The following is a 25,459-nucleotide window of genomic DNA, read 5'->3' as shown; positions in this document are numbered from 1 at the left end:
CTTGTTGAAGAAAGAAATGGCGATGCCATCCAGACACCTGCTAGCTTAGTTGAGATTTTCAAAGCTACACTTCTCTGGGAAGGTGCCATTAAACTACTGTAGATGAGCTCTATGAATCCTCCTTCCCATGAACCAGACATTTCTTGCTATAATAGTGCAAAGAAACTGGAGGGCTTGTTTTTCATTAAGGTTTCTGATTTGCAACCTCAGTGACTAAAATTCCATCAGAATACTGTAACACCCGGGGTGCTCTAGGTGCTTTAACTCACATCCTTAAAGGTATACTCAGAAATAGTTTGATTCACCCAAAACAAGAACACCTGGTGTTCTTGAGACTTGGTGTTTGTCAAAAACCAAAGGTTCATTTTCAGGAAGTTTGGATATCTTTATTTTTAGGAGAAAAGGTGTTTTCCCAGTTATGAGCTATAAATAATGAGGTCTTTCGTAACGGTTCCAAGCCATGTTCAAAATAGATGGCCCAGAACAGCCTCCAGGGTACCATTCTGGAGCACCTGTGACTTACTTCCTTTTCTCACAATCCCCTGTGTTAATGTGAAAAGTGTGTTTCAGCCCCACAGAAACTGGACACAACCAACCAGTCCATTGTTAGAAATTTCTTTCTCCCCTGCCTCGGCATCTCTGCTGCTGCCGTTGTCAAAAATAGGACCCTACCGGCCTATAATCCTGGCACTTTGGAAAGCCAAGGAAGGAGGACTGCTTGAGCCCAGAAGTTCATAACCAGCCTGGGCAACAGAGTGAGACCCCTAACTCTAGAAAAATTAAAAATAAATAGGAGCCTGCCTTCATGCCCCAGCAACCTGAAGTCCTGGATGCACTGCTCTTCCCAGCAAAGGCTTGCTCCCAGTCGCTGTTGATGTCATTTGTATGCCTGGAACCCTGGTGTCCTGGGGGAAGCTGCAGGACAAGAACCCAGTGGCTTCAGGTAAAAATGGCACCCATGGCCTTGCTGATAGATGGTGTCGGCTCCCTTTTCATTCCCTCCCTTGACAGACAGGAATAACATAGAAAATATTCAAACTCAGTTAAGAAGCAGGGAGGGGAGTGGGTGAGTGACAAACCTGACTTCATGCTCCAATTCAGGGGCATGGGTATTGGATCATAACGATTTCTGCATCCCTAAGCGCCACGGAGTGGTCTGTTCTATCTGGGAGTCCTGTAGCTTCAGGGCAGCCATTGTCCAATTCACATATGGGGTTTTGTGTTAATGGCTGCTGTTTAAATCCTCACAGAGCACAGATGGTGCCTGCATTGCATCAGCATTAACTGTTCTTCATTGGCAGAGCCCATTGCAGAAACACAAGAAGGGAGGAGAAATCAGAAGTATATCATCCCTTTGGCAAAAAGTCTGGTTTCCATATATGATTTTTATCCCAACTTACTGTACAGCTTTGAGTAGCCCAGTCAGCATATCTCAGCTTGTTTACATGATGGTTGGTAAAGGACTTAGATGAAAGAAACTAAAGACCGTAGAAAATACTATCATTGCTGCTGTATCAACCATGCTGATAAGGCATACTCTGTAGCTTTGTTCCTTCTGTAAGCCACAGTAACACCACTTCTATTGTCAAGGAAAGGGCTCTGCTTGAGAAACTGATGCATATATCTTCAGAATTTTTAGTACTTTTGTCTCAAAAGCCTTTCAAGTATATTACCTACCTACATATCTTCAGCTTGTCCCTATTTATTCCTATTTTGCAAATGAAAGGGACAAATGGCAGCAGGTATCAAGGTCAGATTGCTTTCCCTGCTAAAGACCAGTGGGCCTCCCTGGTAGCACCTGGGTTCTCAAGGCTATTGGAGGATTAGTGGTGTGTCAAGCTACTTGCTTCCAGAGGCAAGAAGAAAATCATATTTTCCATAAGAGACGTGTGATCTGTCAGTTCTTCAGTTCTGATTTCAGATGGAAAATATGACTTCAGTTCTTGAAGAAAAAATTCCCTGCCCAGGTATGACAGATGTCTTCAAATATGTGATGGATTGTCATGTGAAAGAGGGATTCAAATTGTCTGCTTGCCCAAGTGGGCAGTACTAGGGCTAGCTCAGTTTAGTTCAACTAATAGTTATTGAGAATCTAGGGTGCACAAGGCACACGCTTTCAACTGAAAGTGATGGAGTGGGGAGGAAGAGAGAAGAATATCTTGCGTAACTCATAACACCAATTATGTCTTATACCATGATTTACCAAATATTTTACTTTCCTACCAATATCAAACTTGCTGATATTGGTAGGAAAGTAAAATATTTGCTAAATCATGGTATAAATCAAGAAGTTACAGTCTCCAATGTCTGTTCATGGTTGAAGCAGGAGTAATGTAAAAATGGACTTGGAGATTATTGCCACAGTGATATAATTTCTCAGAGAATCCAAGTAACCTGGTAAGCAGAAAGACATCACATTGAAATATGGCTATGGTAAGGAATTCCATATTCAAAATAAATATGTAACCACTGGAAAGACAAGCAGAGCAAAAAGTTTATCTAGGCCAGTCACTGTGGCTTATACCTGTAATCCCAGCACTTTAGAAGGCCCAGGAGGGTGGATGACTTGAGGTCAGGAGTTCGAGACCAGCCCGACCAACATGGCAAAACCCCGTCTGTACTAAAAATACAAAAAAATTAGCCAAGTGTGGTGGCACACACCTGTAATCCCAGTTACTTGAGAGGCTGAGGCACGAGAATCGCTTGAACCTGGAGGCGGAGGCTGCAGTTAGCTGAGATTGTGCCACTACATTCCAGCCTGGGTGACAGAGTGAGACTCCATCTCAAAAAATAAATAAATAAATAATTATATCCAATAAGGTCTGTAATCTAGAAATATAGGGCAGGGGCCCTCTGAAGAGCACTGGGAGATTAGAAGAGAGAGGAGCAAAATTGATATTGTAGGAGTTTATGGGTCCTACTGTCTGGATAATTAAAGGTTCCAAGTTCCTATTCCCAGGTACAAAATTAGGTCAAATAGCTGCCAGAATTCTCGTTGACCGGTAGATGAATACCTGAGTGGTTACTGATTTGCCACCTTGGCAATTCCACCTTCCAGAAAGTAGAAGATGCAAGGGTAGAACTGCTATTTGGGTCATAATCTGGCTAAAAGGAATTAACAAGAGTATACATGAGAAGATCTTTAGAAGAAGCGGCAGTATCATCTTAAAAAACAGGATAGTCAAGATTTTGTACAGTCCAAAATATTTCAAGACCTTTTGTATTATTATTTTAAAAACACATAAAATTTACCGTACATTTTTATGTGTACCGTTCAGTAGGGTTAAATAAGTTCAGTACTCGTAAGTATTCACATTGTTGTGAAACAGATCTCCAAAACTGTTTCATCTTGGAAAATCTAAAACTCTGTACTCATTAAACAAGTCCCCCTCTTTTTCTTCCCCCTAGCCCCGATAAACACCAGTCTACTTTCTGTTTCTATGAATGTGACTGTTTTTCAATGCCTCATGTAAGTGGAATCACACCGAAGTTTCTTTTTGTGATTAGCTTAATTCACTTAGCATAATGTCCTCAAGGTTCATCCATGTTAGAACACGTGACAGGATTTTCTTCCTTTTAAGGCTGAGAGTCCATTGTATGTGTCTGCCACATTTTGTTGATCTAGTCACTCATTAACAGAAATTTAGGTTGCTTTCACTTCTTGGCCATTGTGAATAGTGCTGCTGTGAACATGAGTGTACAAACATCTCTTCAAGACCCTGCTTTGGATTCTTTTGAAAATATCCCCAGATCTGGGTCTGCTGGATCATATGGTAGTTCTATTTGTAATTCTTTTAGGAAGCTTCATACTGTTTTCCACAGCAGTTGCACTATTTTGCAATCTCTTCAACAATGTACAAGGGCCAAATGCAGTGACTGACACCTGTAATTTCTGCCCTTTGGGAGAAGGAAGCAGGAGGATCACCTGGGCCCAGTAGTTCAAAACCAGCCTGGGCAACATGGGAAGACTCTGTCTCTACAAAAATAAAAAATTAACCGGGCATGGCGATATGTGCCTCTTGTCCCAGCTACTTGGGAGGCTGAGATGGGAGGAGCACTTGAGACTGGGAAGTTGAGCCTGCAGTGAACTATGATCGTGCCACTGCACTCCAGCCTGGGTGACAGAGTGAGACCCTGTCTTAAAAAACGAAAACAAACAAGTAAAATGAAAAATAAAAACAGTGCACAAGGATTTCAGTTTCTTCACAGCCTCACTGACACTTGTTACTCTGTTTTTTTGGTAGTAGTCATCCCAGTGGGTGTAAGGTGAGATCTCATTGTAGTTGTAATTTTTATTTATCTGACAATTAGTGACATTGAGCATCTTTTCATATGTTTATCGGCTATTTGTATGTCTTTGGTGAAATGTCTGTTCAAGTCCTTTGCCCACTTTTTAGTTGGGTTATTTTGTATTTGGCTGTTGGGAGTTGTAGGAGTTCTTTAAATGAGAGTCCTTTACATAGGGGTTCTTTATATATCAACTCTGTATTAGGTTTATGATTTACAAATATTCCCTCTCATTCCATGAGTTGCCTTTTTACTTTGATTGTGTCCTTTGATAGAGTCAGATTTTAAGTTTGATACAGTCCCATTTGTTCATTTTTGCTTTTGTTTCTTGTGCTTTTGGTGACATATCCAAGAAATCATTACCAAGTCCAATGTCATGAAGCTTTTCCCTCGTGTTTTCTTCTAGAGTTTTATAATTTTGGGTTCAAGACATTTTTAAACAGGTTTTTATGTTCATAAGAAACAGGTAGAAATTATGCATATGTGGGGAAAGATGATTCAGGAGGGCTAGGAATGCCCAAAACAAAGTTCACATGAGGACCCTTTTCTCGAAAAAGGGTAAATTGTGCCGGCAGTTCTGTTTCATTCAGAGTTTTATTTTAAACATTGGAAAAACATGAACAACTATGGGAACATGTATGGAACCACAAATAGGGGGTTCAAGAAAACTGAAGCCCAAAATGAGTGGAGACCTTTCAAAGAGGACCACAGAAAACAAAAATGAATTTGTGGTTCTCTTTGGAGCGTAAAGATGAGGAAACCAACAGCTGCTCATTGGGGCTGACTGTGTAGTACTGAGGATGGCAAAGAGCCCAGAGTTAATTTTATATTGTGCGTCAAGGAGAATGACTGAATCAATGACCATAAGACTGAAAAGTGAGAAAAAACTTGGAAAAGGGAATGGAAGCCCTAGGTAGATGAACAAAAAGAAAATGCTTAGCTCCCAGACTGGATGAAGTAAAACCACCAAAGAGGAATAGTAGATATGATTATGATACAACTTGCTATGGTCAAAATATTTCGGGGACTCTGGAGCCAAGGAAAGCATCAAAAGACTAGAGATCAGAAATTTCATCGTAATTTTCAAAACAAAGACAAGAAAGTGGGTCTTTAAAAATTTGACTGAATAGCAGTAATAGGAATGATTTCTGAATATCTAGACAAGTATACACTCTTGGGTCAAAAATTTGATTTTGCAAGGTTAAGATGGACACATGGCTTATCAGTAGCAGATACTGGGAGGAAATAAGCTCAGAGATGTTAATTGTAAATAATAAGTGACAGAGAAATCTGAGCATTTCTAGAAAATAGGATATAGACAGAGAGAGGTGATAGTCTGTCCTGTATACCAATGATTGGAGCATTTATTTAATCCAGGTATCTGCCAGGGGTGTAGTCACAGGCAGTGTGGTTTAGAGGAGAGTAACAAGGAAGGTATAAGAACTCATAACTGACTAAGCCAAAACTTCCATTCCTGAACTTAACATGAAGAACCATTAGAAGGTGCTAATGAGGGGCCAAACTTCTCATCACTGGAAGCCTTCAAAAATGTTTTGTATTTTCTGGTTGAAGATCAAGTGGTTCATAGTTGGTTTGAAATGACTAGAGGGGTTGAGAGGGTGAAACCAGACTTTGACGCAAGAAAATTCTGGCCTAGGAAAATCACTGGTTTCTGGAATGGGGAGAGGGTAGTTTAAAATGGAAATTAGGTAATTTTTTCTAAATTTTTTTTTAAAAATAATTTTCTCTTGGAGGCAGTTTTTCAAATGAAACCATAAACCTTGATGCAGGTTTTACTACTTCATTACCAGTGAGTGGGATGCTTTTCACTTTTATTTTATACTGAAAAACGTGAAAAGTTACTACTATTTCATATCTATTTTAAGACCTACACTTATATTGAAATTGGATTTTTAAAAATTATTCTGTGAACTTCATTTTGTAATCTTTCAGAAGGGAGACTTTCTGTTTTCACCGTATGCAGAGTAAATATGAATATAGTTCCTTGTATCTGTATCATATATGACTTTTGCCTGTCACTAACCTAAGAAATATAACTACCTATACCTGAATGGGAAAATTACAAGTGCCACATATGAAGGAGGTGAGATGAGATGGGCAAAACCACCCTGTTGAAACGAAGATTCCACATACCCAAGGTGTCGCCAGTTCTCAGGAAAGACAATATGGAATGTTTGCTTTTGGAACCTTCTGTTCTCTCAACCTTTTTCTCTCATCTCTGAAATAACCAAAGAAATACCTAAGGGGCAGTTTCATTATATAGCCCCATGACCATTCTGAGCCGACTATCACAGATAGGGGACACGTAACGCTCCCCTCGACGTCAGCTTCATCCGACTGCTGTTCCACTCTGGAACAGAGCTCTGGTGCCATGTGGCACGCCGCCAGAAGGGCATTTCTGCTTTGTCTTCTAGATTCTAAGGACTGATAGTTAGCTGAGCCTGATAATTTACCGAATCCCCATGCGGTAAAAGCGCTTCCTAGGATTTGCAGAGTTTCATTGAGCAGGAAAGGGACACAGCAGTTATCTTCACTCTTCAGGAGGAATCCAGACACTAGAAAAATAGAACCAATTGTGAGATTCACCTTCTGCATACCGAAAGATGTACTGCATCCAGTTGGCCAGACTTCTTTGGATAGAGCTATAGAAAATGGAATATTTTGGAGTAATAAAATTTACAATAACATGTTTCCATATGAAATAGCATTTCTTTCCTGGTTCACTTCAGAGAAACAGCAACAGGTAGAAAGGGAGCATGAGAGTTGAACTCTGTGGTCGGAAGACTTGCGTTAAGCCCTGGCCAGGCAGCCCTGTGGCTTTGGGTAAATTCCTTCACCTTTCTGGGCCTTGGCCTCATTGTCTGCAAAATGGATTATTAAGTCAGGGAACCAGAAACCATGCCAGGTGTTTCAAATAGAGGGGCTATAAAACAGGAAATTGGTTACACAGGTGTTAGAAAACTGGAAGAACAGAAAAGGGAAGGAGAGCTAATGATGAATGACCACAGAAAGTATCTACCACTCCTAGGGCTGGAGGGGATGAAAGGGACCTTGAGCCTGATGGAGGGCTGGTGCCTCAGGAGCTGCAGCTGTGGGGCAGACAGCCCCTTCCAGACACTCCACCACAGAGTCAGGGATGCAGCCACTTCCAGAACACACCACCAAGGAAGGAAAGATAAACAGAACAAGAGACAGAAGGAGCCACAGCGTCTTCATGCCTCCCACCTTCTGAGCTCCCCTGCCTGTGCACCTGTTGGCAGGTCCGATAATAAGTCAGCCAGCCAAAGAGCCTAGGAAATGGAGTTTATGAACTCCCAGCCTCAGCAAGAGGGAAATATGAGAAGAATGGATGTGAGTCCGAGAGACAATAGTAAATAACCAACATACGAGTTTGTAACATCAAACTAAAATTCAGTCAAATAATAGAAGTCAAAATGAGTAGGTGGTCAGCACTATTTCAGTTTTCCAGTTATGTTGTATTAAGGTAGCTTAGCTGTATTAAAGCAGTGTTACAGAAATACACACAGAGAGAGTGGTAGTAGCGTTGCTTCTGGCCTCAACAGTTTCTGAATAATTTTTTTTTATAATTTTTTTTTTTTTTTTTTGAGACGGAGTCTTGCTCTTTCGCCCGGGCTGGAGTGCAGTGGCCGGATCTCAGCTCACTGCAAGCTCCGCCTCCCGGGTTTTACGCCATTCTCCTGCCTCAGCCTCCTGAGTAGCTGGGACTACAGGCGCCCGCCACCTCGCCCGGCTAGTTTTTTGTATTTTTAGTAGAGACGGGGTTTCACCGTGTTAGCCAGGATGGTCTCGATCTCCTGACCTTGTGATCCGCCCGCCTCGGCCTCCCAAAGTGCTGGGATTACAGGCTTGAGCCACCGCGCCCGGCCTTTTATAATTTTTTTAATTAAAAAAGTTTGTATTGAGTCATGATTTAGGAAAAACTACAAGTACATTTCTGAAAACCCTGTGACAGGAGAAATCATAGCAAAAATGTGGGTTATGGTAGGGTCTGTCCTCAAGAATTCTTGAGAATAATTGCAGGGAGTCTGAGTCTGTTAACTGATTCAAGTCATGACTGTATCATGGGGATTCGAGTCAGGCCTTTGCACACTGAGCCTACATGATTTTCCTTTTTTTACTAACCAAAAAGTACCTTGGTGGGCTGACCGTGTTTTTCAGCCCAAAGTTGAAGTCAAATGGCATTCCACTGTTTGACCTCTACCCTGGGATGCCATCACCCCCTCCTCAAATCAGGGAGTCCGTTTCAACTGCAGGGGATAGGTAACGTGTGTGTGCGCGCGTGCACGCGCATGTACTTATGCACGTGTGTGTTATTGACAGGGTCAGCTTCATGAGCATAAAACCTGTGCAACTAATTGCACAGGGCCCCATGCTCAGAGGGGTCCTGCACTTTATTTAATGTTCTCTTGTCACTCTTGAAATTCTTAATCTCTGAACAAGAGGCTAACATTTTCATTTTGCACTAGGCCCTGCAAACCATCTAGCCAGTTCTGGTTTTGTGTTAGGGGAGGGCAATTGTGAATAGAGGACCAGGAAAGGTCTCAGTGAGAAAATGCATTTGAGGAAAAGCTGGAAGATGATGAGGGAGTGAGACATGCCTTTCTTTTACTTATTCTGAATAACTTCAACTCAGAACTTGGCAAGTGTTACCTCCTCTAAGCAGCCTTACACTAACTCCCTTAGCAGTTACTGCTCTAGTCCTGTCCCCCCAGCACCCTGCAAATACCTCCGTTATGTACTCAGGTGACACTGTAAACATTTATATTGAACATCTGTCTCCCCAGTCACCTTGTTAGCTCCTTGGAGAAAAAGGTGGTGTTTTATTCATATTTGTAGCAACAGCAATAATACTGGTTGTTACTTAATGCCAGATCCTGTTCCAAAGGTTTTACTACAAGGCAGACACTGTCAGTATCCCTGTCTTACAGTTGTAGAAACTAAAGCATAGAAAGGTTAAGTAACCAGCCCAAGTGACACAACTGGTAGATAGCAGAGCTGAGACTTGAATCCAAGAAAGTGGAGTCCCCAGACCTTGCATAGTACACAGTGAGTGCCTAGAGCATCGTTGGAGAATGAAAAAATGAGTATGGCTGGACAGAGTGGCTCATGCCTGTAATCCCAGCACTTTGAGAGGCCGAGGCAGGAAAATGGCTTGAGCCCAGGAGTTCAAGGCCAGCCTGGACAACATAGTGAGACCTCATCTCTAAAAAAAAAAAAAAAGAAGAAGGAGAAGAAGAAGAAATTAGTAAACAAAGAATTATAAGTGACTAAATGATCAGATAGAGTCTCAGGAGTAAAACAAATAGGAGAAGGATTTTTACATTGTGGCTACAGATCCAAGTTCAAACCTGCACAGGAGAGAAAAGACACTCCGTTTATGTTTTAAGACATATTCACTAAGACAAATAATGATTTTCTTTAGCTAAAAGAACCACCATATGAAATATGTTTAAATCAATTTCAATGTTGATTTAGTTTTTATATTATTACCTCAGGAATAGAAAACAAGATAAATTCTATCTAAAATTCATAATAAAATTGCCTAGACACAATAGCTAACACCTGTAATCCCAATACTTTGGGAGGTCAAGATAGACGGATTGCTTGAGTCCAGGAGTTTGAGACCACCTGGGCAACATGGTGTCTCTACTAAAAATACAAAACATTTTAGTCTCTACTAAAAATACAAAAATTAGCTGGGCATAGTGGTACGTGCCGGTAGTCCCAGCTAGTCGGGAGGCTGAGTTGGGAGAATCACCTGAGCCCCAAAGGTTGAGGTTGCAGTAAGCCAAGATCATGGCACTGCACTCCAGCCTGCACAACCAGTGTGAGACCCTGTCAATAAGTAAATAAGTAAGTAAATAAAATTAATACGAGGCCAGATGTGGTGGCTCACACCTGTAACCCTAGCACTTTGAGAGGCTGAGGCAGGAGGATCCTTTGAGCCCAGGAGTTTGAGACAAGCCTGGGCAACATAGGGAGACCCTGTCCCTAAAAATAAATAAAATAAAAATTAATAGTAAAAAAACCAGAAGCTTTGTTGAAATAGTAAGGTTAATTAATTTAACAAATACTTTCTGAATGTCTAACATGCTGCTTTGGAAAGAAGAATGTGATAATGTGGATATGAATTACAGAAAATTAAGATGAGGAGTGATGCCTGATCACTAAGCCAGTTTTTATCCTGCAGAGTGGGATACAGTGCAGTAAGAGGGTGCGAAGGGAGAGTTAGTTGTCACCAGCGTTGCTTTCGTTATTTGACAAGTGCCTTGCTGTGCAAATACAACCCAGAGGAGTTGTCAGTGGTCTAGAGTTTTAAAAAGCCCTTGGGCATGGGTTCATTACCTTTATCTTCCTGGTTCCTGCAGTGTGTAAGAGATTCAGCTTCATCAGGAAAGTGTACATGGTGTTGCTGAAGGTGTAAGTTTCCCTTTTTTGTGAAGTTGTGATTAAGGGACCTTGAGAAGCGTGCCAGCCCTCTCCCAGGGAACAGTCACCTGTCCTCCGGATTCATCTGATCAGCCTTCTGCAGATGGGCTCAGTGCTACAGCCATGTGTATATACTGCCAAAACCAACCGGAGACACCTTAATCATGTAGCTTATGCAGAGAATGATATTCCAAGTCTCAAAAATTCTCAAACCCTATTTTCAATAAATGCCTGAAGGCTGACTGCCTCATTCCTGTCATAGTCCAGAGATGGAACTGTTGTAAGTATCCTACCGTAAACTCTGTCCTGCAGCAAAATGGATGTCTCATGAAACACTGAGCTCCCCAGCTCTGCAAACAGTGCCCAGACTTTCTCTACCAGTTGAGTTTTCATCAGCCCATCTTCCTTTCAGCATAGCGATGATATGTTAGAACCCAGTGGAATAAAGCGTTAAGGGTCATAGTTACAGTGGGTCAAATTTCAACACCTTGTCATCATGTCGACTTGCACCATAGGACATGGTAGCCTGGCCTTATTTCCTTCAGGGTTGAACCAACTCATATGTGCCAACTGCTAGCTGAGGTCATTGCCTTCCAGAAAGCAGTCGGTGGGAGATTGGAGGGTTAACTTTCTGCCCTCTCCCTGGTCTCGGCCCCACACGGCAACTGTATTCTGGCCCCATTGTGTGATCTCATCTCATCTCTATCAGAATGAGTATTGCACATTATGAGACCAGGTAGTTACATATTTAAATGCGACGAAAAATTATTCTTTGAAATGAGGCATTCACAATACTTTCATTCAAAATGCAAGACTGTTATCCCAAGTTGTCCCTAATATCGTATTTTGCATTTGTTTCTCATACCTTGAGGCCACTGCTGACCAGTGGATTTTAGCCTAGAGGGGTCTGCTTAGAGCAGAGGGATGCACCTCCGTTAACATCAGTGAATTGGAACTGTTCTTCTATTTCTAGCCACTTCATTCCATTGTAACTTTATGATCATTACTTTGTAAAATACCATTTTATGAGTTTAGTTTTGTGTGTAATTCTCCACCTCCCACCCCCTCTTATTTTTTCCCATTATTAGAGCCTTGTTTGTTAAGAACAAAAAGTAACAGTGCACACTTGTGGTCACAGTTTCATGAACATACAGCTTTTCACTGGTACCTGAATATTTGCCTTCTGAGTATAATAAATGAATTTAAATGGTTCCTAAAAATGGGTAGACAGTGCCAACTTCTCAAGATGGAGGCTAAGCCAGTATTTAGAAAGCCTCTGCCTGTTGTAACACTTGCTGGCAGGTGTGATGGGCACTTGCTTTCTGTTTTGTGTATCTGGAGCAATTACCACTGCCTAAAGTAGATCAGAGATGGGTTCCTTGGAGGGACCCTTGTGACAGTTCAGAAAGTAGCCATCATATCAAAGCAACCCTTGACCTAGAGCAGACACTCAAGGTGTCCTGATAAAAGTGTTCAAGGGGCCCCCTCGCTAGTCCCCTCAGCCTCAGTAGTCTGCTATCCTGAACTTGTCTGGATTTCTCAGTTGACAACTACTCGTATAATCTTGCAATGGGTTTTCCATTGTTGACTTACATTGCTACTTAGTTAACTTTTCATCATTTGTACCTCTTCTACAAAGCTAAATTGTAGGTCTCTTGAGCACAGGCGTGAGTCCTGCACATACCCTTCCCTCACACCACTGAGCACAGAAGAAGAAACAGACTGGACTTGGTTTGGAATCCTAGCTCTCCATTGACTAGCTCTATGACCATGGATAAACTCCTTCACCTCCCTGCTTCACAGGTTTCTTAGCTACAGAATAGGGGCAGTCATGCCTGCCTTGCAAGGCATTAAAAGAGCACAGTGCTGGGCACTAGGAGATACTTGGTAAATAGTCATTCTGGCTCACCAAACAAAGCCTCACACACAGAAGCTGAGCAAAATCTTGCAGACTTAAATATAGCAAAGCAGGACTGAAACCAGTATGGGAGATGAGCTAGTTATGAGCTCTTGAACTTTCATGGTGAGGACACCATTTCCTCTGCCCTTGGGCTTAAGTGCCAATTTACAAACCAGGTTTTTTGGCCAAGCACGGTGGCTCATGCCTGTAATCCCAGCACTTTGGGAGGCCAAGGTGGGCGGATCACGAGGTCAGGAGATTGAGACCATCCTGGCTAACATGGTGAAACCCCGTCTCTACTAAAAATACAAAAAAATTAGTCAGGTGTGGTGGCGGGCGCCTGTAGTCCCAGCTACTGGGGAGACTGAGGCAGGGGAATGGTGTGAACCCGGGAGGCGGAGCTTGCAGTGAACCGAGATCACACCACTGGACACCAGCCTGGGTGACAGAGTGAGACTCTATCTCAAAAAAAAAAAAGGTTTTTTATCTGTGACTCTTTCATGATGATATGACGATCATTTCAAGCTCAGCATGTCTCCTAAGCCTCAGTGATCTAAGGAGTGCCATTGATTTGTGATGTGGAGACTTTGCACATTTGCATCCTTAGTCCAATTCATACATTTAAGCATCAGCTCTTCTCTAAGCGGAGATGCTTTCTCCAGCTCCTTTCAGCCAGCCGTGTGGCAGAGGGTGACTCCCAGTACTGCTTCCTGATCTACAGATCCCCATGGATGTCCCTTGCTTCTTTAGAAATTTTCTTTACAAGAGGCCACAGTGGAGGATAGTGGTAAGGCTTACGTAGACCTACAGCATCAAAAAAAAAAAAAAAAAAAAATGGTGATAAGGATGGGAATATGAGAAAAACTGTGTGAACAGTGTAAATATCATTAAAGTAATTTCCTACATTTCCCATATAGTGAGCACCTTTGCCAAAACTCAAGAAGTGTCTTATCCACCCGTTCGGCAACTGGCACATTACAGGGGAGCACAGGATCATTATGAGGGCAGGGGTCAACTCTGCATTGATTTTATCGTTTCTTTCTTTGTGGTGGAGCCATGTGGCAGTAAAGGAATAGGTCATGTGACATTCTTGTCACCTTCCTCAGTTACCTATAAATACACATTTTCTTGCTTTTTTACTTTCTTTCAAAGATTCCTGGAAGAAAAGGACATAAAACAGATGTATTGCCAGTACTACATTTGCTGAACTTATTACCATGTCACCTTAGCAAGATACAAAATGTCAGTCAGATGAGCTCCTTTTTAATACTGGTACTGTGACACGGGGCAAACAAAGACCATTGCCTGCCTGCCTGTGATCAGTTGATCAGTTTGGTTAGTTGATTTACATGATGCCTTATTCCAAAAGTAACTTGAGACAGCACCCTCTAAACACACTGTGTTGTTACCTTGTGTACACAGTAGTAGTATGTTAGCACACAGTTCAACTTATGACATATTCGGTAACATACAAGCTTTTAACAAGTATTTACCATGTTAGAGACCCCAGGTTAGATTAGACGCAAGGTTACAAAGACAGACAAAACCATTCCTGATCTGAAGGAGCTTGCTGTCTTATGGTAGGAACAGACACAATTAGGTATAATGAAAGGGAGATGGCAGTGATTGCCCATATAGAATTTATAATGTGGGTCTAGCAGTCATGGCTTTTTGTTTTGTTTTTTTAACCAAATATCTCTGGACTCGTCATCTGACAGAAAAAACAAAATTTAAGATGGAATCTTACTTAAGTACTTTAAAAAGATTAACAATTAAAATCCCGTTCAGTTACATGTCTAAGAAATTTCCCTTACTGGAAAGAATGCAGTGATAAGAAGTCAGTGCTGCCCTGGAGAATCCAGCACATTTCCTCACCTGGCTATGAGAGCTGAGAGGACAGTGTCATTCATTCTCTCTAAGAGGACTGGAGAGTGCTCCCAAAGGAGTGAATGTCCAGGTTGAATCTTGAACATCAATTACAGGTCCTTGTAAGAATTTTGGCTCTGTATGCTGCGGTGAGTTTAATACATGCAGAAGTCAGCTACAAAGCTTACCAGTTCACCTTGCAGTGCATTCACTCCCCCAGCTAAAATTTTGTATCACTGCTACCATAGCTTTTAGCAAGGACCCCATGGTTGCTGCTTTCATTTGATTTCTACAGGATTTGTAGACATGCCTCACCTTCCTGTGGGATCAGCGGTGCTTGCAAGAACCTAGAGGATGTGTGGTTTTATGTACAGGGTAAGGAAGCCTACCCTGATGAACACCAGCAAGTTTAATCCATTTCCATCTGAAAAAACAATTGGCCTCAGGCAGCATATTCTTAATTGTCTAAGTCATTGTGTGTAAGCAGGCATTCGTGTGCGCGCGCACGTGTTTGTGTGCATATGCAAGCTGTGCATAAATAGCACACTTTCAATCTGTGTAAAATATAATGGATAAGCAGCAAATGACAGCAGGCTTAGCCCCTGAAGATTTACCAGGAAAAAAAGACAGCTGCATGGCAAAGCTGCTGCCAATAATTAGGGAAGGAATAGCCCATACCCTGTGCCACTCAGCAGCTTCAGCCATTTAAATGACAGCCGGTTTGTTTCGCTCTGCAACCCCCGTTCATTATGGGCCAGGGGTTGATTTCGTCTCAAGCACACCGCTTTTGATTGTTGTCATCTCTGGTGAGATAATGAGATCATCATCATTATAAGATCAGGTAGGACATGATGACCGAAAGTCTCAAGTAGAAACTGTGATGGATGAGCAAAACAGAGTTGTTTTAATGTCTCTTTTAACATTGTAAGTGAGGAAAACCTATTTTTGCAACTCCCTGGACTTAGTTTTTTGCAGGGCCACCTTGACATTTTTGTGGTTGACAAGATAACGTTAAGGCTCTCTTGGGCTCCAGCAAGCTAAGCTGCAAGAAATGTCACAACACTCCCCCCTCATGTAGAATGGCTCTCAACAGGACCGATTGGGAGGGAAATTAATAGGCTCCCCATTGTCACTGTGCATTTTTGCCAGGATATTTCATTAGTGTAAACACTGAACCCGTTGTCATCTTGTTTAGCCACTTGACCCTGGTGATTTTCAGTTCTGCCTGTGCCGTGATGGAGTATAACAGTGGCATGCGCGAGACAGGCACTAATTATTGGAAGCAGAATCATTGCTGACCCAGTACTACAAGATTAACTGCCCCTTTGCAGTCTTTATTCTGGGACATTAGCACTGTCTGGTTATCTTGCTTCAGTTGAGGGATTCGGGACAATAGCGGTGCTGATGGTAATGTTGGCGATTTTCCTGTTTGTTTTGCAGGTCACGGCCAGGGGCTTTGGGCCGCTGTTACAGTTTGCCTACACTGCCAAGCTGTTACTCAGCAGAGAAAACATCCGCGAGGTCATCCGCTGTGCTGAGTTCCTGCGCATGCACAACCTGGAGGACTCCTGCTTCAGCTTCCTGCAGACCCAGCTCCTGAACAGTGAGGATGGCCTGTTTGTGTGCCGGAAGGATGCTGCATGCCAGCGCCCGCACGAGGACTGTGAGAACTCTGCAGGAGAGGAGGAGGATGAAGAGGAGGAGACGATGGATTCAGAGACGGCCAAGATGGCTTGCCCCAGGGACCAGATGCTTCCAGAGCCCATCAGCTTTGAGGCCGCCGCCATCCCCGTAGCAGAGAAGGAAGAAGCCCTGCTGCCCGAGCCCGACGTGCCCACGGACACCAAGGAGAGCTCAGAAAAGGACGCGTTAACGCAGTACCCCAGATACAAGAAATACCAGCTTGCATGTACCAAGAATGTCTATAATGCATCATCACACAGTACCTCAGGTTTTGCAAGCACATTCCGGGAAGATAACTCTAGCAACAGCCTCAAGCCAGGGCTTGCCAGGGGGCAGATTAAAAGTGAGCCGCCCAGTGAAGAGAATGAGGAAGAGAGCATCACACTCTGCCTGTCTGGAGATGAGCCTGACGCCAAGGACAGAGCGGGGGATGTCGAGATGGACCGGAAACAGCCCAGCCCTGCCCCTACCCCCACGGCCCCACCTGGGGCCGCCTGCCTGGAGAGATCCAGGAGCGTGGCCTCGCCCTCCTGCTTAAGGTCTCTGTTCAGCATAACGAAAAGTGTGGAGCTGTCTGGCCTGCCCAGTACATCTCAGCAGCACTTTGCCAGGAGTCCAGCGTGCCCTTTTGACAAGGGGATCACTCAGGGTGACCTTAAAACTGACTACACCCCTTTCACAGGGAATTATGGACAGCCCCACATGGGCCAGAAGGAGGTGTCCAACTTCACCATGGGGTCGCCCCTCAGGGGGCCTGGGTTGGAGGCTCTCTGTAAACAGGAGGGAGAGCTGGACCGGAGGAGCGTGATCTTCTCCTCCAGCGCTTGTGACCAAGTGAGCACCTCGGTGCATTCTTATTCTGGGGTGAGCAGTTTGGACAAAGACCTCTCTGAGCCGGTGCCAAAGGGTCTGTGGGTGGGAGCTGGCCAGTCCCTCCCCAGCTCACAGGCCTACTCCCACGGTGGGCTGATGGCCGACCACTTGCCAGGAAGGATGCGGCCCAACACCAGCTGCCCGGTGCCAATCAAAGTCTGCCCTCGCTCACCCCCCTTGGAGACCAGGACCAGGACTTCCAGCTCCTGCTCTTCCTATTCCTATGCGGAGGACGGGAGTGGAGGCTCGCCCTGCAGCCTCCCTCTCTGTGAGTTCTCCTCCTCGCCCTGTTCCCAGGGAGCCAGATTCCTTGCCACAGAACATCAGGAACCAGGCCTGATGGGAGATGGAATGTACAACCAAGTGCGGCCCCAGATTAAATGTGAGCAGTCTTACGGAACCAACTCCAGTGACGAATCCGGATCGTTCTCGGAAGCAGACAGTGAGTCGTGTCCTGTGCAGGACAGGGGCCAGGAGGTAGGGAACCCACATAAATTCAAGCATGTGACCCACTCTTTAGGCCCTTTATCTGGACTATTCCCTGCCCCCACCACTCTCAGATTGTTCTTACATGCTGAGATTAAAGATGGCAGTAGAGAGACTGCCTTCCCCATCCACAGAGGCAGGATGTGGAAGGTGATTCCACATTAACCACTTCTGTCCTAGAAAAGCACTTGATATTTGATCTGGATCTCAATACTCAACAAGCAGAGGCAAGCTGCTGAGTAAAAACACACTGAAGTCTAATGCATGAAGTGCACTGAGGCACTCCAGACCCCCCTCTTTCTCCTCCCTCTCTTCCCCCTCCTACATCTGCTTTGGAAGGATGCCATGTCCATCCCCCTCATCCTTGCCCTTCACCCCTTCAGCACAAGGAAGATATAGAATCTCTTTCCAGATTGATTGATTGAAACCAAATAGATCAACACTTTCCCAGCACCTTTTAGATTTTCCTTGTCAACAGAAGACCCCAGGGCCATCCCATGTCCATCACAGTGAAGGTGATAGAAGGCTCACTGTTTCTCCCAGTCCTGGGGTCATTACAGAAGCACCCTAGTCGGCCACACGTAATGTATAATGGATCATTTCCCAAGCTCCCTCCAACGCTGGGAAGACATTTTGAGAAGTAGCGGGGTACAGTAGCAGTTTCATCCACCCTGAAAGCCATGTACTTGCTAGGAAAAATGTCCAGAGGCCACATGTGTGTCTTATCATTGCTGTGAGAGGGGAACAGGGGCAACAGCAGCCACGTCATGAGCAAGACTCACAAGACTAAGGGAAGGAAAGAAGAGGCCTCCCCCAGAGGACCCACCTCCCAATAACATGAACATTCCCTAGGAAGACCCGAGAGAGTCTGTGTCGTGACCTGGCGTTCATGGCACTGTCTTGCTGATTGACAGGGTACCAGCTTGAGACTGCTACCTGTGTCTCAGAGCCCCCTCAGGAGCGGTAGTGAACAAACCCAGTGACAAGTCCCTTCTCAGAGCTGTGTATCCCAAAAACACAGGAAGAAATGAAAAGTGGTCCTCCTGAGGCCAGTAACCTTGGTACCCGTCTGTGCTCTCTGGATGTTACCAGCCTCTGTAAGGCAGAGATGTTAACCCAACCAGACAGCAGAAATGCCACATGGGATGAGGTGGCTTTTCACAGAGCCACGTGCAGTTTATTCAGCCTCTGCAAGATTGGCGAGAAGCACATGAGGTTTTAGTTCGGGCATGTTTTGAAAGTAGATGCCAAAGGCCCTATGCCAACTGCAAAAAGTGCCCTGTGGCCACTTCTTCTTTGCTCGCTAGCCTGGTTTCTGCCCCTCTCTTAACTGCCTACCAGACATGGAGAAAGACAGAGAAACACTGAAAGGATTTAATTTAAAATAAATTAGAAAGGAAATTTGGATGGGAGCTATTCCCATGCGCATATACCATCTCTCCTTAGGTTTGGGGTGGCGGGTTGTGCCTCGTGCCCCAAGCCAGCCTCACATCTGTGTCCCTAACATTGGGAAGATTGAGCTTTCCTGAAAATAGTGAAAGGTTGTGTTTTCTCTCTCCTTACTCATTCTTTCCCTCTGACCTCTTTAGTGAGGTTTTCCTTTTGTTCTGAAACTGTGAATGAGCGTGCCTGGTGTGGAAGGCTAGCCACTGTGTCCAGCTCATCTACATCATGGCTTCCTACCAAGGACTGCTGGAGGGAGAAGAGGACAAAGGCCTGCAGTCTGTTTTTTGTCTCTCCTTTAAGAGGAGCCTGGGGCCGGGCGTGGTGGCTCAGCCCTGTAATCCTAGCATTTTGGGAGGCTGAGGTGGGTGGATCACTTGAGTTCAGGAGTTCGAGACCAGCCTGGGCAACATGGTGAAACCACATCTCTACCAAAAGTATAAAAAAAAAGCCGGGTGTCGTGGCTCATGCCAGTAGTCCCAGCTACTTGTGGGGCTGAGGTGGGAGGATCTCTTGAGCCCAGGAGAAGGTTGCAGTGAGCTGAGATTGTGCCACTGCACTCCAGCCTGGGTGACAGAGACCAACTCTGTCTCCAAAAAAAAAAAAAAAACTGGCCATTAAGTTCAAGGGAGGCTTGTGTTTTTATGACATTTGCATATGTTCAAAGAACTGTCAGTTTCAGATACATCTTCTTTTGTGCTCCCCACCCCCTCACCCCGCCACCAATATCCCAAAAGAGAGCATAAAGTCATTTCTTGGAACTCGAGGCCACAGCAAGAACACATGTATTTTTTCTGTGTTGGAGCCATGTCAGTTGTTTACCTTAGAATTAAAAATAGTAACTCAATTAAAAGGAGGACTCATTCAACCTATAAAACAGTCACGAACAGGACTAGCCTTCCCCCCTTGAGAAATACCCCTACTTTTAAAAATATTCTTATTTTTACCTTTAAAAAAATCCATCTTCTGCATTCCTGAACAGTGAAAGAAGAGACATTTACCAAAGCTGTATGCCATTTTGGAAATCATAGTCCCTCTCAGTGGTACAGTTTGGACAGGACAGTTATAGTAAAGCTAAAGTTTTCCCCAATTTTACGTCCTAATTTTCCTAGAGTAGAGGAGTTTTCCCCAATTTTACGTCCTAATTTTCCTAGAGTAGAGGAGGTTAGCTTTCCAAGAACTGTCTCAGGGACTTGCCGTGACTGCTGCTCAAGGAGTTGATAACCTGCTTTTGGGAGTTACTTTGACCCTGGTTGAAGTATTATCCCCAGTAATAGTGCTCAAGGCAGATCCTTCTCCACAAGTCAAAACTTGTTTTCCTGGACTGATCAGAAGAAGCCAGCATCTGCTGGGCTGATTCTGTCCTGCTCTCCTATGAGATCCAGGTGCCTTCTCTTTCAAGTGAACCCCAAGGAGTCACCAGAGTCAGAAGTGAAGATAGGAGTTTCCATCCCTTACCAGACACCAGTCTAATACTTCACGTGCATTTTCCCAATCTCTCTTCTTCCACCCCTGTAGGGAGCCAAAATGTTAGATCAGAAGAAAAGTGTTCACATACCTTATATTATGTGAGAAGTTGTAGTTATACCATGTTAAGCAGCCCTTCCATCTCACAATCATTGGCTTCTCCCATCCTTTTTAACTGTTCCCTAGCTTCAAGAAAGATCAAATTAGCACAGTATTATCCTTTATCAATAATCAGCTTCTTAAAATGACACTCTTTTTTAAATTCTAGAACACCAGCCCCAAACACACCAAATTTCACAGGCTTTCTCTTTGCCTACAACAATATACAAATATATATTCACCTCTCTATGGGTTTGGGTTTTATTTTAATGGCATTATATTGTAGAGTTAGCAGCTTCCTTTTTTCACATAGCTGTCTACCATCCACATGGCTGTAGGTCAGTCACATAGGGCCAAGACATGTTTCTCTAGTATCTCTGGTTCTTGTAAATCGTGGTTCATTCAGCTGTCACTTATCAGTGGACATTTCAGTTGTTTTCAGTTTTTCCCTCTGATAAACATGTCTGCAATAAACATTTTGTGAGCATACTGTTAGTAGTGATGCTTTTATTTTTGTGGGTTAGTTTCATAGATGGGCTAAAGGTTGTGCTCATTTATTAAACACTACCTAATGACCTACCCAAAACGTTGTAGCAATTCACATTTCATCCAACAACTTAGAGTGTCCAGTTTCCCCTATTCTTACCCATACTAGTTGTCACCAGTCTTTTTAATTTTTGCCAATTTGATGGGCAAAAAATGGCGACTACTAATGAAGCTGACATGTCGTTTTGTGTGTATTGAACATTGATATTTCCTTTCCTGTGAATTGCTAGTTCACCTCTTTGCCCATTTTTTCTTTTGTATTGTTTAACTTTAAATTAGCATGTAGGAATCTTAATCCCTAATATTAGGAATATTAACCCTTTCTCATAAATGTTGCTTGGATATTCCCTTAGTCTGCTTCTTTATTTATTGTACCTTTTCCCATATAAAAATTTTTTAGTTTTATGTAGTCAAGGTATAAGTCTTTCTTTATGACTTCTGGATTTGCTATATTCCTTAAGAAGTCAGGTTGGGAATTTTTCTCTTCCAATAAAAAAAAAAAAATGAACAAGTCACATTAAGTGAAAATCACAAAACAATATGCACAAGGTCCTAGTTTGTTTCCTAAATATGCATACCCTATAAATAAAATCAGTATAGAGAATAAGAAAAAACCGGGAGCACCACTGGAGAGGAGTGTAGGGAAAGTTTCATTTCTATGTATGTCTGTAATGTTTGAATTTTATGTAGGTTTATTTTTTAAATTAAGACACAATTCGCATACCATAAAATTCACCCTAAGATGAACAATTCAGGGGTTGTTGATATATTCACAGTGTTGTACAACCATCACCACTGTATAATTCCAAAACATTTTCACCACCCTGAAAGGAAATGCTGTACCCATTAGCGGTTACTCCTCATTGCCCACTCCCCTCAACCCCAGGCAACGAGTAATCTACTTTCTGTCTCTGTGGATGTACCTGTTTGGGGCATTTGTATAAATAGAATCTTGCAAGATGTGGCCTTCTGTGTCTAGCTCCTTTCACTTTAGCATAATACTTTGAAGGTTTACCCTTGCCATTGATGTACTCACCAGAGATATTGTCATGTATTAGTACTTTGTTCCTTTTAATTGCTGAGTAATATTCCATTATGTTGATCCATTTTGCTGACTAATAACACATTTTGTTGTTCATTGGTTGAGGGCCATTTGGGTTGTTTCCACTTTGGGGCTATTATAAATAATGCTGCTGTGAGCATTTGAGACAAGTTTTTTAAGACTTGTTTTCAGGCCGGGCGCGGTGGCTCAAGCCTGTAATCCCAGCACTTTGGGAGGCCGAGACGGGCGGATCACGAGGTCAGGAGATCGAGACCATCCTGGCTAACACAGTGAAACCCCGTCTCTACTAAAAAATACAAAAAACTAGCCGGGCGTGGTGGCGGGCGCCTGTAGTCCCAGCTACTCAGGAGGCTGAGGCCGGAGAATGGCGTAAACCCGGGAGGCGGAGCTTGCAGTGAGCTGAGATCTGGCCACTGCACTCCAGCCTGGGCGACAGAGCAAGACTCCGTCTCAAAAAAAAAAAAAAAAAAAAAAAAAAAAAGACTTGTTTTCAGTTATTTTCATAATATTCCTAAGAGTGGAACTGCTGAATCATATAACTTTGTATTTAACCTTTTGAGGAGCTACTAGACTGTTTCCAAGGTGGCTATACCATTTCAAATTCCCACCAACAATGTATCAGGGATCCAGTTTCTCTGCATCCTCGCCAACACTTGTTATTGCCCATCTTTTTTGTTAAAGCCCTCTAGTGGGTGTGAAGTAGTTATGGTTTATCTCATTATGGTTTATAGGTTTGTTTTTAAATGTTGGAAATTATAGAAAATCACTGTCATTTTCCAAAGTAGTAAGCTTCTTAGTAAGACAGCTTTGTAACTGGACCATTTCTACTTAATTGTAGATTTTAGTAAAGAAGCACCACAGAGAGTTTATTTGCACAGTCAAAAGTATAGATTCATTGGACCTGCTTTATTAGCATATTTTACATTGAGAGGGATAAAAGTGTATGACAGGTAAGAGAGTGTGTTGGGGGCAGGCAGGGGGTGGGAGACAGAGAGAAGGGAAGACAGAGATAAAGTCCAGAGAAAACATGGAAATGGTACAGAAGAGACATCTGACTCTTAACTCTTCCCACCCAAATGCTGACTTTGAGACACATGTTGTATGTAAAATTTGTACAATCATTTTTGTGGTTTGGTGAATCAGGCATGTTTTTAGAAGTGTCTGTAATTGGTCTGCTTAATAAAAAGAAACCTTGCTGGGCAGCATAGAAATCAGCCATATTTCTAATTAAAACAGTGTTTTTATGTTGTCTAGAACATTGTGAATGTCTGGAATTCCAAAGCACATGTCTGTAAGACGAAACCATGTGACAAAGATAAATAGAGCTGATAAACAGAAATAATAATACCTTGTATCTATCAGGCAGTTGAAACTTTCCCAAGCACTTCTTCCCCCTATCATCCAGTTGTATTCTTCACAGCAACCCTATAAGCTAAGCAGGGCAGGTGTTATCTCCCTTTGACTCCTAGATCCTCCAGGAACTTTAGGACAGACAGAATGAAGACTTGCCTGAGATCACACAGCTAATTAATTGAAGTATCACAACTGAATCTCAAGTGTCCTATATTTGTGTTAGAAACTGGACCATGAGAAGAGAGCATGGAAGGACAATTGTGCAGAAAACATTTCTTCACCTGGGAGGGGAGATTTTGTCATTGCCATCTGCCCAGCACTGAGCTGGCTGTCCTGGTTCCAGCAGCACTGGAATCATCTGTCCAGTGGGCATATTGCTTCCTCCTTCGGCAGCTCCCTGGGATCTGAGGGTCTCCTCAGAGTACGGGTGTTAAAGACTTTGGAAAGCTGACCACACCATCAGTGCCTCAGGGTATCATGCTAATGTGACCCTACTTCCGTGGGTTTCAGTCAACATCGGGTAATGAAACCAAGAAATGAAATAGGAAAAAATATTAACAAACTAGTCTTCCACTGAGATTTCTAGAGGAAATAATTGTTTCTGGCTTTTTCTGCAAAATTTGCAGCTACATCCTGCTTTTCCAGTAAACTTCACCGAGCAAACCAGAGACACCAGGCAAGCAAAATGTTTGTTGGGTGAGATAGATACAGCACCACTTGATTGCAACTCCTAAAAAAGATACAGAGAAAACAAAGATCACAGGGAACTCTACCAGAGCGAGAGAGTCACCATTTGGGGATGAGAATTTTTTTTCCCTTCTTTTGTCCTGTATTTTATGAAAGAAGCTATATTATATAATACATAATTTTATATATAATTTAGAGTAATGTATATAATTATATAATACTTATATAATTTTTCAATGTTTCCTTTTAACTGGGGGGAAGGGGATGATGGTTTAGGCTGAAGAATAGTTGTGGCTGTTGGCAGGGAGGAGAAATAATGCAGCCGATTTCTGTTTGATGAGAAGGAAGCACGGGCATCCCGGGGCCCAGCCTACAGTCTCTCCTCTGCCTCGTCGGTGCAGACAGCGTTCAAAGAGACATATGTAGGTTCCATGTATTGTCCAGATATCACAGGCGGACCTGAGAATCCCTGGGCACACTGCACGGACCATCTATTTTACTGACTGCTCAGGGGCTGGAGCCTAGCCAGGCTATAATCACGCCTATAATCCCAACAGTTTGGGAGGCTAAGAAAGGAAGATCACTTGAGGCCAGGAGTTTGAGACCAGCCTGGGCAACAGAGCGAGATCCTGTCTCTAAAAGAAAAAAAAAAATTACAAAGAGCTGGAGTCTCCAGAAGAACTAACCCTCCTGTAGCCAGCCATGCTTAGCAGGACAGGGCAGGTACCATGCTAAAAACCCACCTCAAGTCCTGCTCCTCCTGTTGTGTTCCAGAGAGGAGAAGAGTCAACACTTTGCTGGGCTGAATAAAATCAGCAGCGTATTGTGCCAACGGTGGCGCAGGCCTGTGGTGCCCTGTTTGGCCCTTGGCCTGCTGACTCAGTGGCTACCCTGATTCCCCGAGTCTCTACTGAGAACCAAAGTGGTGGACCCCTGACTAACGAGCGGCGCCCGCGAATCCCACGTGCCCTTCCCCTTATACACTGCCTGCATGCCCGGAGCTGTGTGTGGGTGACTGAGTATAACTAGAGATTATGGCGACAGTTCACAGGACTCTTCACCTCATCACACTGGGTGTTGGGACTATTTAGGAAACCAAGCCACTGCTGCGAAGTGAGATCCTGGAGGAGTGAGTGTGGAGGAAAAAGTCAGTAAGATGTTAAGCCTGACTGGGCCTGTTTGGCTCAGAATAATTATCTAGAAGGAAAAGAGGTGGGCCTCAACCTTTTTGATGT

The 25,459-nt window shown here is 43.5% G+C and overlaps 1 protein-coding gene across 5 annotated transcripts in view; it reads left to right on the top strand.

Moving 5' to 3' along the window:
- BACH2 (BTB domain and CNC homolog 2) overlaps positions 1–25,459 on the top strand; it is a 379,921-nt gene that overhangs the window by 339,912 nt on the left and 14,550 nt on the right. For all 5 annotated transcript variants that reach the window (XM_033234632.1, XM_033234634.1, XM_033234631.1 and 2 more), the window contains one exon: positions 15,965–17,557. In XM_033234632.1, coding sequence (XP_033090523.1) covers positions 15,965–17,557 — 1,593 coding nt within the window. The remainder of the gene's footprint in view (positions 1–15,964; positions 17,558–25,459) is intronic.

This window comes from Trachypithecus francoisi, unplaced genomic scaffold, assembly GCF_009764315.1.
Source record: "Trachypithecus francoisi isolate TF-2019V2 unplaced genomic scaffold, Tfra_2.0 Lachesis_group15, whole genome shotgun sequence".
Lineage (NCBI taxonomy): Eukaryota > Metazoa > Chordata > Mammalia > Primates > Cercopithecidae > Trachypithecus > Trachypithecus francoisi.
The sequence above is the reverse complement of the archived record's forward strand: the minus strand, read 5'-3'. Positions and strand labels throughout refer to the sequence as shown.